Source organism: Narcine bancroftii, chromosome 3 (assembly GCF_036971445.1).
Source record: "Narcine bancroftii isolate sNarBan1 chromosome 3, sNarBan1.hap1, whole genome shotgun sequence".
Taxonomy (NCBI): Eukaryota; Metazoa; Chordata; class Chondrichthyes; order Torpediniformes; family Narcinidae; genus Narcine; species Narcine bancroftii.
This window is the reverse complement of record NC_091471.1, coordinates 95,943,326-95,958,365: the sequence shown is the minus strand read 5'-3', so window position 1 is coordinate 95,958,365 and position 15,040 is coordinate 95,943,326. Positions and strand designations below refer to the sequence as shown.

Below are 15,040 nucleotides of genomic sequence, written 5' to 3'. Positions count from 1 at the left end.
CAGTTTTAGAATGAGTCCATGGGCAATAGGATCCTCTGGCATATTTTTCAACCCAGCTGTCCCCAGCTCATCCAAAGTATAATACTTTTGGTCGAGAACTCTTGGCCATCTATCTCGCAGTTAAATATTTCTGCTTTTTTTATTGGAAGATCGTCCTTTCACCATTTATACAGACCACCAGCCTGCTATGCATACTGCAAGTACAAGTGCACACCTCTACTCGCCCAGAGAGATTCAGCACTTGAACTTCATCCTACAATTTTCATCAGACATACGGCACATCTGAGGAAAAGCAAATGGTGTGGCCAACACCCTGTCCAGGTGCAACATTGACACCTTATGTACAACTACTTCCATTGATTTCACTGCCATGGCTTGTACCCAGCACATTGATCTCATCCTCACTGATCAACTCTGGTCTCCATCTTCAAGATGTGACCCTGGGTGAATTGGGTGAAAAGTTAGTCTGTGATTTTTCCACAAGAAGACCTAGGCCTTTTGTGCCAGTGGCTATGAGGGGGGAGATTTTTGATTCTCTTCACAATCTATCACATCCTGGTAGAAGAGCATGAATCAAACTAGTTATGAAACATTTTACCTGGCCTCATGTTCAATGGGATATTGGATTAAAAACAAGGACTTGCTTGCTGTGTCAATGCTCTAATGTCTTCAGACACATGAAGTCCAAGCTGGAGGGTTTTGTTGTTCCAGATTCTCGTTTCTAGCACTTGCACCTAGACTTGGTAGACCCACTTCTGCCATCTCATGTGTGAAGACCAGACTACCAGGTGACAGGAGTCCATTCCTATCACTAACATCTCTGCAGGAACAGTCACTAGGGCTTTCGTGGATCATTGGATTCCATATTTTGATGCTCTGGTCACTATTACAATGGATTGAGGGTCTCAGTTTGAGTCAGCATTGTTCCAAGCTCTCACTAATCTTCTGGACACTACCCATATTCACACTACAGCTTACCATCCACAGGCCAACAACCTCATTGAGCATTTACATTGACAATTGAAGGCAGCATTAACAACAAGTTGTGATGCATCTACGTGGAGTGAATGTTTGCCCATGGTTCTCCTTGGAGTGCATACTGTTCAGCGGCAGAGCTAGTATATGACACTACGTTAAACTTGCCAGGTGAGTTTGTGAATCTGAGTCGAAGCCCAACACTCAATGGTCCACTCGTTACATTGATCGTCTTTTGGAGAACATGAGATTACTCCACCTACTCCACACAGCAGGCATCACCTGCAGTGTATGTGCTGAATGATTTACAATGCTGTACTAGTGGTCCTCTAACATGATGCTGTTCACAAAGCAATTCAGCCTGTTTACAATGGTCTTCTTCAGATCTTATATCGCCACCCGAAGATTTTTGTGATCCACAGGAATGGAAAAGCTGATGCAGTTTCCATCGACAGTTGACGTCAGTGTATATCGATTTTCTGTGTTTCACATCAGAGCCAGAATCTGAGGATCAGTCACCCCTTTACCAGGTGGTCTGTGTATTGCCTGTCCTGCGCTATCATAGGAGGTTGAGCTGAACTGTCAGCCCTTCAGACCGTTACATAGTGGGACAGTTCCAATCAGTCGCTTCCTTGCATGGCTCAGAGGCGGAGGGGGTGCTGTCATGGCCATGTACTTACCTTCATCAGGAGGAGGAGAATGTGAGTGTCAGGATCACCCATGTGGCAGTGAGCCAATGAGAAGGTCAGAGGAGTTTAGCTGAGGGGTGTTTGGGAAGTTGACTTCATAGTGTGCTGAAAGAAACGAGTGAGCATACAAGCAGTCCTCAGGTTACAAATAAGTGCAAGTGTAAATTGGGGATCAGCCTGTTCGTAAGTACGAGTTATTCGTAAACCATATGTTCATAACCTGAGGACTGCCTGTATTCTTCATTTGTTTGTACACTGTGGTAAATCAGTGCCGTTATAGTGTCCTTGGAGAATAAATTTGCTCTACTTAAATAGTACTTTAATAGGTTTCTTTTCACTTTATACAATTGTCTGACTCTCCCTTTCCTGATTGAGAAAATCCATCTTTTCCCTAAAACCCATGCCTTTTGTAAAGCTTTTGGTTAGATGTGCCGATGATTTTTTTAGCTGAGTAATTTGTCTGATAAATTTCCATTTGCCTTTAGGAAGAGGAGCAGATGCTGGAATCTAGAGAAAAGCCAAACCACAGTAGGAACTCAGGGGTTGAGCAATATCAATGGGGGAGAAGGTTTTGTGGATGATTCAGGTTGAGATTCTGCATCAAGACAGAGTGGAGAGGGAAGGTAGCCATTATGAAGAGAAGAGGACAAGTGTGAGACACAAGCCAGTCAGTGATAGGTGGACAACTCAACCCCACCCCACTCCATCTGCCCATTATCTTTCATCACTCCTCAGTCTATATATATCCTATTGGCCCTTCCACCTCTCCTCTTCACTTTGGCTCTCTTCCCTCTGCACTCTCAGTCATGATGCAGGGCCACGACACAAAACTTTGACAGTTGTTTCCTGTCAGCCCACACACATGCTGCTTGACTCACTGAATTCCTCCCCCAGTTTATTTTGGAAACTTGCTAATTAGTTTGTGTGTAAATATTTATTGGGCAAGTTAGGAGTGAACACTCTACTGTCACTAATCTGTCCAGCCTCATACGCTAAAAGTTCAAGTTCAAAGTTCCGATTTACTGTCAGAATAATGTGACAGCGTATATCGAAATGTTTTTGGGAGATAAATTGGGAAAGGTTTGTTAGAGTAGGTCACATGTAAACAGCTTAAAACAGATCTTATTTGAAATAATGGAGACATAGTGGCTTCTCACGCCTTTTTGCAAGAGCTTTGAAGAGTGCTCCAGAGACATCACTAATGGATTATTCTTTTTCAAGGCAACAGATGCTGTTGTAAGAGGGTCATGTGATTTTGCAAGCAAAGAGAGTCAAACAGGGTTTCTCTCAGTCTCAGTGTGTGTGTGTGTGTGTGTGTGTGTGTGTGTGTGTGTGTGTGTGTGTGTGTGTGTGTGTGTGTGTGTGTGTGTGTGTGTGTGTGTGTGTGAGAGAGAGAGAGAGAGAGAGAGAGAAAGAAGCAGAGATTACTTGACAGTGTCTGCCAGCAGAAGTTTCCGGGTAGAGGAGAGGACTAGCTGTCTAATGTTTCACTTGAAATAAGAAAACAAAAAGGAACTCTGTGGTGACCTGAAAGAAGGAGGTTATCATGTGGAGAACCCTGATGGGGCAAGTTTTGTCAGCAAGACACTGAGGTGACTGATGGAAGTACATCAGTTGTGGATGTCCTGGAACAAAACATCTCTCTCTGAAAACCAACAAGAACCTTCCTGAGCGGTAACCATTTACCTTTTGAGCACCAAAGCCTAGTGAACTTTATAAATGTTTAATTCTGTGCACAGTATAAAAATTGCCTGCAACCAGTGAACTCGGAGGAATGAGATGTGAGATTGAACTGTGAACCAAAGAACCTTTCTGAACTTACACACATATTACATATATGTGCGCTTAGAATTAGAAGGGGGTTAATTTAGGTAAAGTAAGTTAATAGTGATAAGTTAAAGTGTGATTCTGTTTTCATGTTTAAAGATAATTAAAAGCAACTTTTGTTTACGTAATCATTTGTCTTGGTGAACATCTATTACTGCTGGGTTTTGGGGTCCTCTGGGCTCGTAACAGTACATACATGATTTCAAATACAACCCTGAGATTTTTTTTCCTGTGGGCCAGGCAGAATTTCCACTTATCAGTAATGCAAAAAAATTGTATGCAAGGAAACAGCAACACAGAAATAAATAATGTGCATGGGAAGATTTCTAAAATGAGTCTCTGATTAAGTTTGTTTAGGAATCACAGGGTGCAGTGGTAGGAACTGTTCTTGAACCTGATGGTATGATTCTTGAGGCACCTAGACATCTTTCCTGATGGCAGCAGCAAGAACACCCAAGAGGTCCTGGGTGGTGATTTTTGCTGCTGCTCTTCAACTGCTGCATTCCATGTAGATTTTCTAGATAGTAGGGAGAGTTTTGCCTGTGATGTACTGGGCTATGTCCACTACTTTGAGCTGGGCTTTCCACACAGAGATATTGATCCTCCCGTAGCAGGCTGTGATGCGGCATTCAGTGAACTTCACATGACACATCTCAAAATTTTGCAAGGTTTTCGATGGCATGCCAAATCTCTGCATACTCCTGAGGAAGTAGTGGTGCTGACATGCTTTCAGGAATTTAAATTTTCTCACCCTCTCCACCTCTGATCTCCCAATGATCACTGGTTCATACACCTCTAGTTTTCCCTTCCTAATATCTGCAATCAGCTCCTTGGTTTTGGTGGCATTGAGTGTGCTCTTGTTGGTAGTACACCATTCAGCCAAGTTTTCAATCTTCCTCCTGTATACTGAGTCATATTGTCAGCAAATTTGTAGATTGTGTTACTTTCATAGTAAGCCACTGGTTTAAGTCATAGGTTTAGTGGAGCAGGGGACTAAAAACTTATCCCTGTGGTGCTCCAGTACTGATGAAGATTGTGGAGGAGGTGTTCTTATCAACCCTCACTAATTGTGGCCTGGAGGTGAGAAAATCCAGGATCCAATTACACAGTGAGGTGTTGAGTCCCACGTCTTGGAGTTTACTGATCAGTTTTGAGGGGATGATGGTGTTCAGTCCAAACTGTAGTCAATAAAGAGCATCCTTATGTTGCATTTTTGCTGTCTAGATAGAAACATAAATGATATCAGGTGCAATATTGCTTACATCAATGAGTATGTTAAAATTTATTGTATTATGTTTTTACTTATACGACCCGACATAAAAAGAATTTCTCCAGTCCATGGTGCATATAATATACATATATATATATATATATATATATTTATATATTATGCACAAATACACACACACTGCACCCCATACATAAACACATACTGAATATAAGTAGCGAAGCAAAATAAATATATACATAAAAATCATTTATGGGTTTATAGGATTGATGCACAGTTTCACTACCTGCAGGAAGAAGCTGTTTCCCAGCCTGGCAGTCCTGGTTTTTAACTGCTGTATCCTTTTCTTGAAGGTATTGTTTTAAATATATAAGGGTCCTGAATGATTCTCTGAGCCCTCTTTAAGCACTGGTCCCTGTAGATATCATTAATAGAGGGGAGGGAGACCCCAGTGATCTTCTCAACAGTTTTAATCACTCTCTGTCCTGATGGTTTGCAACTGCACTATGATGGAGCCAACTAGGACACTCTGATCATTGTTCCCTTGCCAGTTTGCATGAAATCTAGTATGTTTTGGGCCACAGAGCAGCAGAAACTCAATTTTTTTCAGTGGAGCCAACTCCCATGTTATTTCTTCTCACACATTAGGATTTTTCATCATTCTGTTGTAGTATCAAGAAAAGTTCCACACAGTAAACTATGGCATCTTTGGAAATTATAAGTGGTGTTTTCACTATCTCAACACATTGTAAAAGAATACTTTAGTTGAAGTCTTACATTACATTGTAAATACTATTGTTGCTTGTAAATGGTGTAACGTTACCCAGGAAAATTCACTGTTTGACCACTAAGTTGCCCTTAAATAAATTCTTTTGAAGCTGCACTGAATTTATTTTATTAATTTCAATTTATCATTTTCTGACAGTTATCTGCCTGGTGGGATTAGGCTTGGTGGTGTTTTTCTTCAGTTTGCTGCTGTCAATATTCCGGTCCAAATACCATGGGTATCCTTACAGGTAGGTTCATGATCATATCTCCAATCCTATTGTATTGCTTTGAAGAATTAATTTGAGTCAGCAAAATGCATATTCTTCCTGCTTTTCAAAGAACCTGTCATCGCCCCTTCATCTCAGCAGAAAATAAGTTGGAAATTTGAAATGTTGGGAATTAATTTTTGCTGACAGTAAGAAATTATTTTTGCAGCTAAGGATCAAATTATGAGAAAGTATTGACTGACAATGTTTCCCCTTTGGTGTTTGGGATATTCTGGCATCCTAGGCTAGATGAAAACCAGTTAGAGACAGTGGTACAAATATCAGTACAGAGCTTAGCCAATTTATCAAAAAATGGAACAAGGATAATGTTGGTTTGCTCCCTCCCTGATTTTATTTCCATAGAATCCAGAATCTAGAACAGTGTTGTGCTAATGGGGTGGTCTCAGGCTTTCATTTTATGCTTCCATCTTTTAAGTTCCCTAACCTAACTTTTGTCATGCTGGATTCTCAAAGATGGTTAGGGAATGCCGATGAATGTTGTCTAGTTAGCAACACTTCTAATTTGAAAAAAAATCTTTAATATCTCATAAGTAAGATGAACACTTAGAACCCATGCCACCTTCTGCTGCTGCAGCTACAATGACCTCCTTCCTCCAATCCGACCCTGCTTAAGAACTGTAGGATGGCTTTAAATAGGGCAGACCAGTCTTAATTAATTTTTCCATTCAGGAAACTAAGCCTCCTGTTGAGACAATAATCCATGTAATTGAGAGTTTGAGAGTGGCTGCAAGTAACAATTGAATAAATGAGCTGGAAGCCTGAAATTAATGTGTTGCAATGTCAGAAAGGGAGCGTGATGGCCATTTTCCCTGTTTCTGTTTTCTGGGTTATCATCTTTGACCTCTGCTGTGTGGAGAGCATCAAATAAAATCTGCACTGTAGGACTGGTGTTTTGACAAGTGAGATAAAGATAAGCCACCTTTGTATGTAATAACTGTGCCTCACATTGCTTCCTGCCTCCCTCTGTGAGCAGGTGCTGGTTGTAAAGCAGCTGATCTACCTAATGTTCATCCAAATATATTGAAATAAATTGGACTTGTGAGAAACAGCCAGCTTCTGTGGCAATAACATCAGATGCGTGTGTAGAATCTTACTTTCACATTATGATGTCTGTGAGAGGATGTGGGATATGCAAAAGGCAATTTTTCAGTTGAATTACTGCTGTGAGTGCTTAGCAAGAGCCACCAAATAACATGCATGAGTAACACAGCTACAAACAGCTGCTAACTAGGAATTCAATGGTATGTCAAGGCAAGTGTTTATTTAAATGAAGGCACTTAGAAATAGCATGGAACAAAAACTCCACGGGTTGCTTTTCCACTGCATTCATTTAGTTCAACGTTATTAATCAAGAATTGCAGATTAAAAATCTTACATTTGCTTTGGTTTTCTTCCCATTATTTGTTCTGCACATCAACAGGTTAAATATTTTCATAATTATTAAGATACAATCTTGTATTATTCTCTAAACATTGCATTGTTTAAATTCAGTAAAAGAAAATCAAATGGAGGGACCTCAGTCATGTTTTAACCATTTCTCTTGCACAAGCTGCAACATACTGACCTCATTTAAACGATTAGAGGTGTGAAAATATCTTGAAAACAACATCAATATGTCATATATAGAACCAAGATCATTTTTGTTCAAAAAAAAGACAGATTTTTTTTCCTGTTGGAGACTACATGGAGAGTTAGCTCCCAACTCCTACTTGAAAGTCTACAGAAAAATGGATTTAGGTGAACAGGAATTTCCCCAAGCATAGTTTGGCTCTCCATTTCCTTAAAACTACAGCACTCTTCAATTTTATGGAAATTGACAACTTTGAGCAGGGATTGGGAGGGAAGGGAAAGATGCCAATGTGTAAATAGATGAAAATAAAAACTGTGAACCAGCATGAATGCTTCATGAGCCAGGAAGGAGTTGGGATGACTTGGCAGTCTTTCAGAGATGGAGATGGATTTTGACATGAATTGGGGAACATGCAAATTGAGGGAATGAGTGGCCATCTAACAACAAAGGAAGGGAAAAATAATACCACTTTGAACTACACGTGATGAAGATTGCCATCATAAAAGAGGACCAGAGAGGAAAGGTGAAGAGAGCCAGAATGGGAACCATATAACAACATCAAGATGAACAGCTTTAGTGCAAATTATCAATCAGATTGAACAAGGGAATGTTGTGTCATTCTCAATGTCAGCTCTTTGCATCAAATGTGACACTTTTTAAAGTTTTCTCACCTTTGGCAAGTAGGAAAGTCCTGATATTTAATGAGATAATGACCAGATAAACTTTTTTTAGGGATGTTAGTTAAACAATATATCACTCTTCGGTTCTTCCATTTGGGGGTCATGGAATTGTTTACCTGAGAGAGTAGATGGGATCTCAATTTAAAGTTTAAATGTAAGATGAAGTTCTGGTATTGCAAAAGAGTTTTAAACTAGATGTTTGGGTTGAAGCCAATGAAAAACATAGTCTAAACTCTTCACTATTTCTAATATAGCTGTCCAGTTCAAGTTTATTTATCATTCAGTTATACTTGTACAACTTGACGAAACAGTATTTTCCAGTCCATGGTGCAAAACAGTGTAAGGACACATATGAACATAGCACACAGACAAATGATACATAAACAGAGTACATACAATATACAGTATTAATAATAGAATCTTGTAGAGTTGTTTTAGCAGTTCAACAGTCATCCAGCAGCTTCACAGCCCATGAAAATATGCTGTTCCTCAGCCTGGTGGTTCTCATTCTAATATTTCTCTATCTCTTTCCTGGTGTGAGTTACTGGAAGATGCTATGTGCAGGGTGGTAGGGATCCTTCCTGATTTTGCAAGCCCTCTTAAACAATGATCCCAATAAATCACATCAATGAGAGTGATTCTCTCTGCTCTTTTATGGTTCTGTGGATTGACCTCTGATCTAATTCTCTACAGTAACCATTCCTCACTGAGATGCAGCCAGGCAGGAGGCTCTTGATAGACTTCCTGTAGAATAGTGGCAGGTAGCCTTGCCCGCCTTAGCTTTCTAAGGCAATGCATTCGCTTTTGGAACTTCCTAACCAGTGAGTCCATGGACACTGAGGAGGTTGTTGCTCTCCACTCTCTTCACTATTAATATGCAGTGGAGGGTGGTTGTCCACGTTGAGACTCAGGTTGTTATACTCACACCATTTCAAAAGATTTTCCACCTCTTCTCTGTAGTGCAACTCATTTTTGTTGCTGATGAGGCCAACTTTCAGGATCTTGCATCCTCACCCATTGGCTGTAAGAAGTTTGTATGTTCACTGCATGTCCTGCATGGGTATTCCCCAGGTGCTTTGTCCGTTTTCCTCCCACCCTCCAAAATGTACAGGAGTTGTAAGTCAATTTGGGTTTAATTGGACTGCACAGGTTTAAATTGCCAGAATTGGCTTTTATTGTACTGTAAATAAAATTTAAATTTAAAAAAATTAAACTACTGTTGTGTCATCTGCAAACTTGATGAGTCTGCTCGATCTGGCTTTGCAAGTCCTGGGACAATAGCCTGAACAGGAGCATGCTGAGAACATAGCCCAGCACTCAGCATGATGGTACTCAATGTTCTACTGCCACCTGGACAGATGGTGTCCTTCTGTTAGGAGATCCAGAATCCAGTTGAGTCCCAGCAAGGACAGCTTCTCCACCTGTCTCTGGGGATTGATTCTACTAAATGCCAAGTTGAAGTCAATGAACAGCACCCTGGTGTATGAGGTGTCATTAACCAGGTAGATCAGGATGGAGTGGAGATTATAGCATTTTCAGTGGAATGGTTCTGTCTGCAGACAAATTGAAATAGGTCCAGTGTCTCTGGGAACTGCACTTTGATACATTCCACCACTAGACACTCAAAGCATTTCATAATGGTGTAGGTCAGTGTCACTGGGCAGTAGTTATTGAGTCTGTTATTGTTGCCCTCCTTGGTACTGGAATGATGCTGACTGCCTTGAACTCCACAGAGATGTTGAACTGCAGTAGTGACATATTCAAGAAGCCCATTCATCAGTTGGTCTACACAGTCCTTCAGTAGCCAACCTGGGATGTTGTCTAGTCCCGCTGCCTTGTGTGGGTTCATCCTAGATAGCATTTTGCTCCCCTCAGCTACAGCTGTGCAAGAGGCCTGCTCTTCAAAGGGAGACAGAGCTTTCTTTGTTGTCAGTTTGTTCTTCTCGTCAAACTGTGCATAGAAAATGTTCAGTCTGTCTGGAAGGGAGGCATTATCATTGACTCATAAGGTTGTCTTGTGATCTGTTATTGTTTTGATGCCTTGCCTCATGTCACCAGTGTTACACAGCTGTCTGTTGATCGCCTTTGCATACCTATACTTTGCCTTCCGGATTGCTTGGGAGAGTTCAGCCCTGACTGATCTTAGTGCCATCTTGTCTCCTGTCCTGAAGGTAGCATCACAAGTTCTGCTAAGAATCACGACCTCTGCAACCAAACCATGGTTTCTGGTTAGCCCTGGTTGAGTAGCTTTTAATCTCTGTGACATCCTTGTTGCATTTTTCTATTATTTAAGTGATACAATCTTGAGTAAACGAGCATCTTAAGTTTGAAAAACACATAGTTCATTTCACTTTTTCAATGGTAAAATGGTTAGTATAATAACAAGGCCAGCACAATTAGTCTATTAAAGGGCGGCATGGTTAGTGTAGTGATTAGCACAACACAGTGCTATTGCACCTGGGATTGATTCCAGTGCTGTTTGCAAGGAGTCCATATGTTCTCCTCGGTGTGTTCCAGTTCTGTTCAATATTCCAAAGATGGATGAGGTTAGTAGGTGAAATGGTAAAATAGAACATAAAACAATACAGCACAATACATGCCCTTTGGCGCTCGATGTTGTGTCCTTCCAAAAAAAAGTACTAAACCCTTCCTACCCCACAACCTTCTATTTTCCTTTCATCCGTGTCTCTGTCTAAGAGTCTTTTAAATTCCCCCAATGTTTCAGCCTCCACCACATCCGTGGCAGGGCATTCCAGGCACCCACAACTCTCTCTGTAAAAAAAAATGCCCCTGATACCTCCCCTAAACTTCGCTCCCTTCACTTTGTACATATGTCCTCTAGTATTTGCTAATCCTGCCCTGGGAAACTGGTGCTGGGTGTTCACACTATCTATGCCTCTCATAATTTTGTAGACCTCCATCAGGTCTCCTCTCATCTTTCTACGCTCCAAAGTGAAAAGTCTCAGCTCTGCTAACCTTGCCTCATAAGACTTGTTTCCCAATCCATACAACATCCTGGTAAATCTTGTCTGCACCTCTTCATAGCTTTCACATTCTTCCTATAATGAGGTGACCATTACAGAACACAATACTTTAAATGTGGTTTTTCCCAAAGATTTGTAGCATTGTAACATGACCTCTCTACTTCTGAAATCAATCCCCCTGTTAATCAATCCCAGCATCCCATAGGCCTTCTTAATTATCCTATCAATTTGTGCGGTGACCTCGAGGGATGTATGGATTTGAACTCCAAAGTCCCTCTGTTCATCCACACTCTAAAGTAATGACTATTAAGCCTGTACTCAACCTTCTGGTTTTCCTTCCAAAATACATTACCTCACACTTACCCACATTGAAATCCATCTGCCACTTTTCTGCCCAACTCTACATTCTATCTATATTCTCTTGTAACCTTCGACAACCTCCAGCTCCATCCACAGCACTTCCAACCTTTGTGTCATCCACAAACTTACTGACCCATTTCTGCCTCTTCATCCAGGTCATTTATAAAACTCACAAAGAGCAGGGGTCCCAGAACAGATCACTGTGGCACTCCAGTAGTCACTGACTTCCAGACAGAATACTTTCCTTCCAATACTACTCTCTGGTTTTTTCCTACAAGCCAATTTTTTTTATCCACACAGCCAAGGTTCCACTGATCCTGTGCGTCATGACTTTCTGGATGAGTTTCTCATTGGGGACCTAATCAAATGCCTTGCTAAAATCCATGTAGTCCACATCTACAGCCCTTCCCTCGTCAATTTATTTTGTTTTCTCCTCAAAAAAACTCATTTAGACTCATGAAGCATGACCTTCCCTTCACAAAGCCATGCTGACTATTCATTGATCCTATCCACTGAAGTAAGACTCACCAGTCTATAATTCCCAAAATTCACCCTATTATCTTTTTTTAAACAAGGAGACTATATTTTCCATTCTCTAGTCCTCCGGCATCTCCCCTGCAGCCAAAGAGGATTCAAGGATCATAGCTACTGCCCCAGATATCGCTTTTCTCACCTCTCACAGCAATCTGGGGTATATCACATCTGGTCCTGGTGACTTATCAAACTTGATGTTTTTAAGAAGATCCAACACTTCTGCTTCCTTAATCTCTACATTGACCAGCGCATTGGCATGTTCAGTTTTGATCTCAACATGATTAAGGTTATTTTCCCTTATGCCAACTATTCTTTAGGACCTCCCCAACCTCCCCTGCCTCCATGCACATTGTTTCATTTATCCTTTAGTGGCCCCACTTTCACTCCCATCATCCTTCTATTTTTCACATATGCATAGAACGCCTTGGGTTTCTCCTTAATTCTACATGCCAAAGGCTTCTCGTGCCCCCTTCAAGCTCTCCTGTCCTTTCTTAAGCTCCTTCCTGGCTACCATATACTTCTCATGAGCCCTTCCTGTTTCATGCTTCCTTTAACTAACATATTCTTCTTGCTTCTTCTTGAGTAGTTGTCTGACCTGTTTCATCAGCCATGATTCCATTTTCCTACCATCTTTTCCTTGTCCCAGTGTGACAAACCGATCCTGAAACATGCACAAGTGATCCCTAAACTTCTTCCACATTACTTCAAGGCTTTCTCTTTTGAACATCTGTTTCCAATTTACTCTTGCTAGTTCCTGCCTCATCCCATCATAATTAGCCCTTCCCCAGTTAAGCACTTCCCTAGTTTGACTGTTTTTATTCAATTCCATAGCTATGTTGAAGCTAAGGGAGTTGTGGCCACTCTCACCAAAATGCTCCCCCACTGAGAGGTCCACCACCTGACCAGGATCATTCCCCAGAACCAGATCCAGTTAGGTCTCTCCTCTCGTTAGCTGATCCACATACTGTGTCAGGAATCCTTCTTGTACACACCTGACAAATTCAGCCCTATCTATCCCTCTTGCAGTCAGTATTTGCCAGTCACTATTAGGAAAGTTGAAATCACTCATAACTTTAACCCTATATTTTCCGCACCATTCCAAATTCTGACTGCTTATCTGCTCCTTAGTGTCCCGAGGGATTTGTTGGGGCCTGAAAATTACTCCCAGCACAGTGATAGTTCCTTTCCTCTTTCTGACTTCCACCCACACTGATTCAGTGGATACTCCCTCTGCAGCATCCTCCCTTTCTATAGCCGTGATACTATCTCTGACCAGTAATGTTATTTTGCCACCCCCCCACATTTTCTACCTCCCATCATGGGTGTATTTGGGTAGTAGGGGTTCAAGGGCCAGAAGAGTTTGTTAATGTGCTGTATCTCTCAAGTAAACTAATTTTTTAAAATAACTGTAAATCAAAAACCTGTACAACTTTGTACTTTATTGTACTGTATTTTACAACTTTTTTAGAGCCATGGAATGGATTTGTGATTGATCCTTTTACTAAAAGCATTTTACAATAAGTGTTAACTCTTAATATTTTCTACTGCTGAATGAATCGGCCAGTGATCTGTAATATAATTTATGAACTTTCTTCTTTTCCAGCTTTTTAATAAAGTAAGCAATGGAGCCACACTGGGAGTGGACTGGAAGATAAATACTGTCTGAAAAAGGAAGTATTTTAAGAGTTGGTTCTGCAAGCCAAAATTTTAAAAATGCGAACATTGATTCTAACATATTATTGTGGAAATGTACAAGTGCTAGTCTGAAGGGACTCTCTTTATCTGCTTTCATGTCTTTCTTATGTATAGATTTATTTATTAGCTTAAATTGATGTAGAGAGTGGTGTGCGAATTGTTCAGAAATATAACAAAAGTGCAAGAATCTCCACATGGCTTTTGTCCAATTCCTTTGCATCACACCGTATCATAATATTTCACGATAGTTTAATGTTCTCCTCAAGAGCCTGAAGAAACGTCATAACAAGCATATTTTTCAAGAAAAGCCTGGTGACAAAATTTGATGCACGACATAGGAAATTGATTCAAGTTAAAGTCAAGGGAGTGTTGTTTGCCCACAGTATTTTAAAATCTCAGTGCAGACCCAAACTGAGATGAGTCAAGAAATATTTGACCATATATCTTGTTATTGAGAACTGGCGATGTTATTTTTCAAAAATACTCTCCTCGGCAAGAGGATTTAGTTTTTGTGATCACATGCAAAGTTACTATAAATTGTCATTCAGGATGACAGTTCTTTATATCATAGCAATGGGAAGAAGTATGCTTCTTAAAATAGTCTTAAAATAGCACTCCCCACCCAACCCTTAAATTTATACACTCATTGAACAGCCAACTTTCATCTGATTTTAAAAATTTAAATAATGCTCATTTATTTTATTTTATGGAATGATTTTACTGCATGTTTGTAATAGTTTATCATTTGTTGATTCACTGGAGCTTTTTGCATCCTCACCCACATTATGGAAGATATTTCTGTGCAGATGCTTATACTAAATGTGCGATATTTAGGACTAATCTATGATACCCGATTCAAGAAAGCTGGTTCCACAGAAGTTGAAATAATTTTTGTTCGATTGTACCTGACTAGACCAACTTCACAAACCGTGATAATTTCAATCATTACAAGTTTGTTCCTTCTGAAGTTGATTCTAGGAAGCACACAAATGGAGGTAAAGATAGCCAGGATAAACCAAGCACATAAATCAGGAGGTCGTTCAAAAAAAACCATTGGAATAAATGTTGTGACGTCAAGAAAACAAGCAAAAGAAGTAGTAGCTAAAAGGAAAATCAAAACCAAATGTGTTGGCAATTAACAAAACCTTAATCCCAGATAAAGCATTTGTCCGACTGTTTCAGGTTGGTATTAAGAAACTATGACTTATTTGGCACCTGAGATCACCATTGTAATATATATTTTATGACCCAGGAACAAATGCAGGAATGCCAACTTTATTTAAGGAATATGTTTTTCAGCTGGTGTATGAACTTGGTAGAAAGCCCAGTCTAGCATGCCATGAAATATTGGCCATCAATCTGTCCAAATTTACTGCACACCTGTGACAAGCTCTCAATCTTATCGCACTTTTTAAATTTAAAAAATACCTACATGATATTTTT

The 15,040-nt window shown here is 40.3% G+C and overlaps 1 protein-coding gene across 6 annotated transcripts in view; it reads left to right on the top strand.

Annotated features, from left to right (window-relative positions):
* The window catches only part of tusc3 (tumor suppressor candidate 3), a 548,930-nt gene extending 535,142 nt beyond the window's left edge, over positions 1-13,788 (top strand). For 3 of the 6 annotated variants that reach the window (XR_011353548.1, XR_011353547.1, XR_011353545.1), the window contains one exon: positions 5,645-5,732. Coding sequence is in view for 2 of the 6 variants with exons in the window: in XM_069924580.1 (XP_069780681.1) it covers positions 5,645-5,735; positions 13,506-13,568 (154 nt within the window). In the remaining 4 variants the exon portion in view is untranslated. Of the gene's footprint in view, positions 1-5,644; positions 5,736-13,505 lie in introns of those variants that run through there. The other 3 variants (XM_069924583.1, XM_069924580.1, XM_069924587.1) reach the window with 2 other exon arrangements.
* The last annotated feature ends 1,252 nt before the right edge of the window (positions 13,789-15,040 follow it).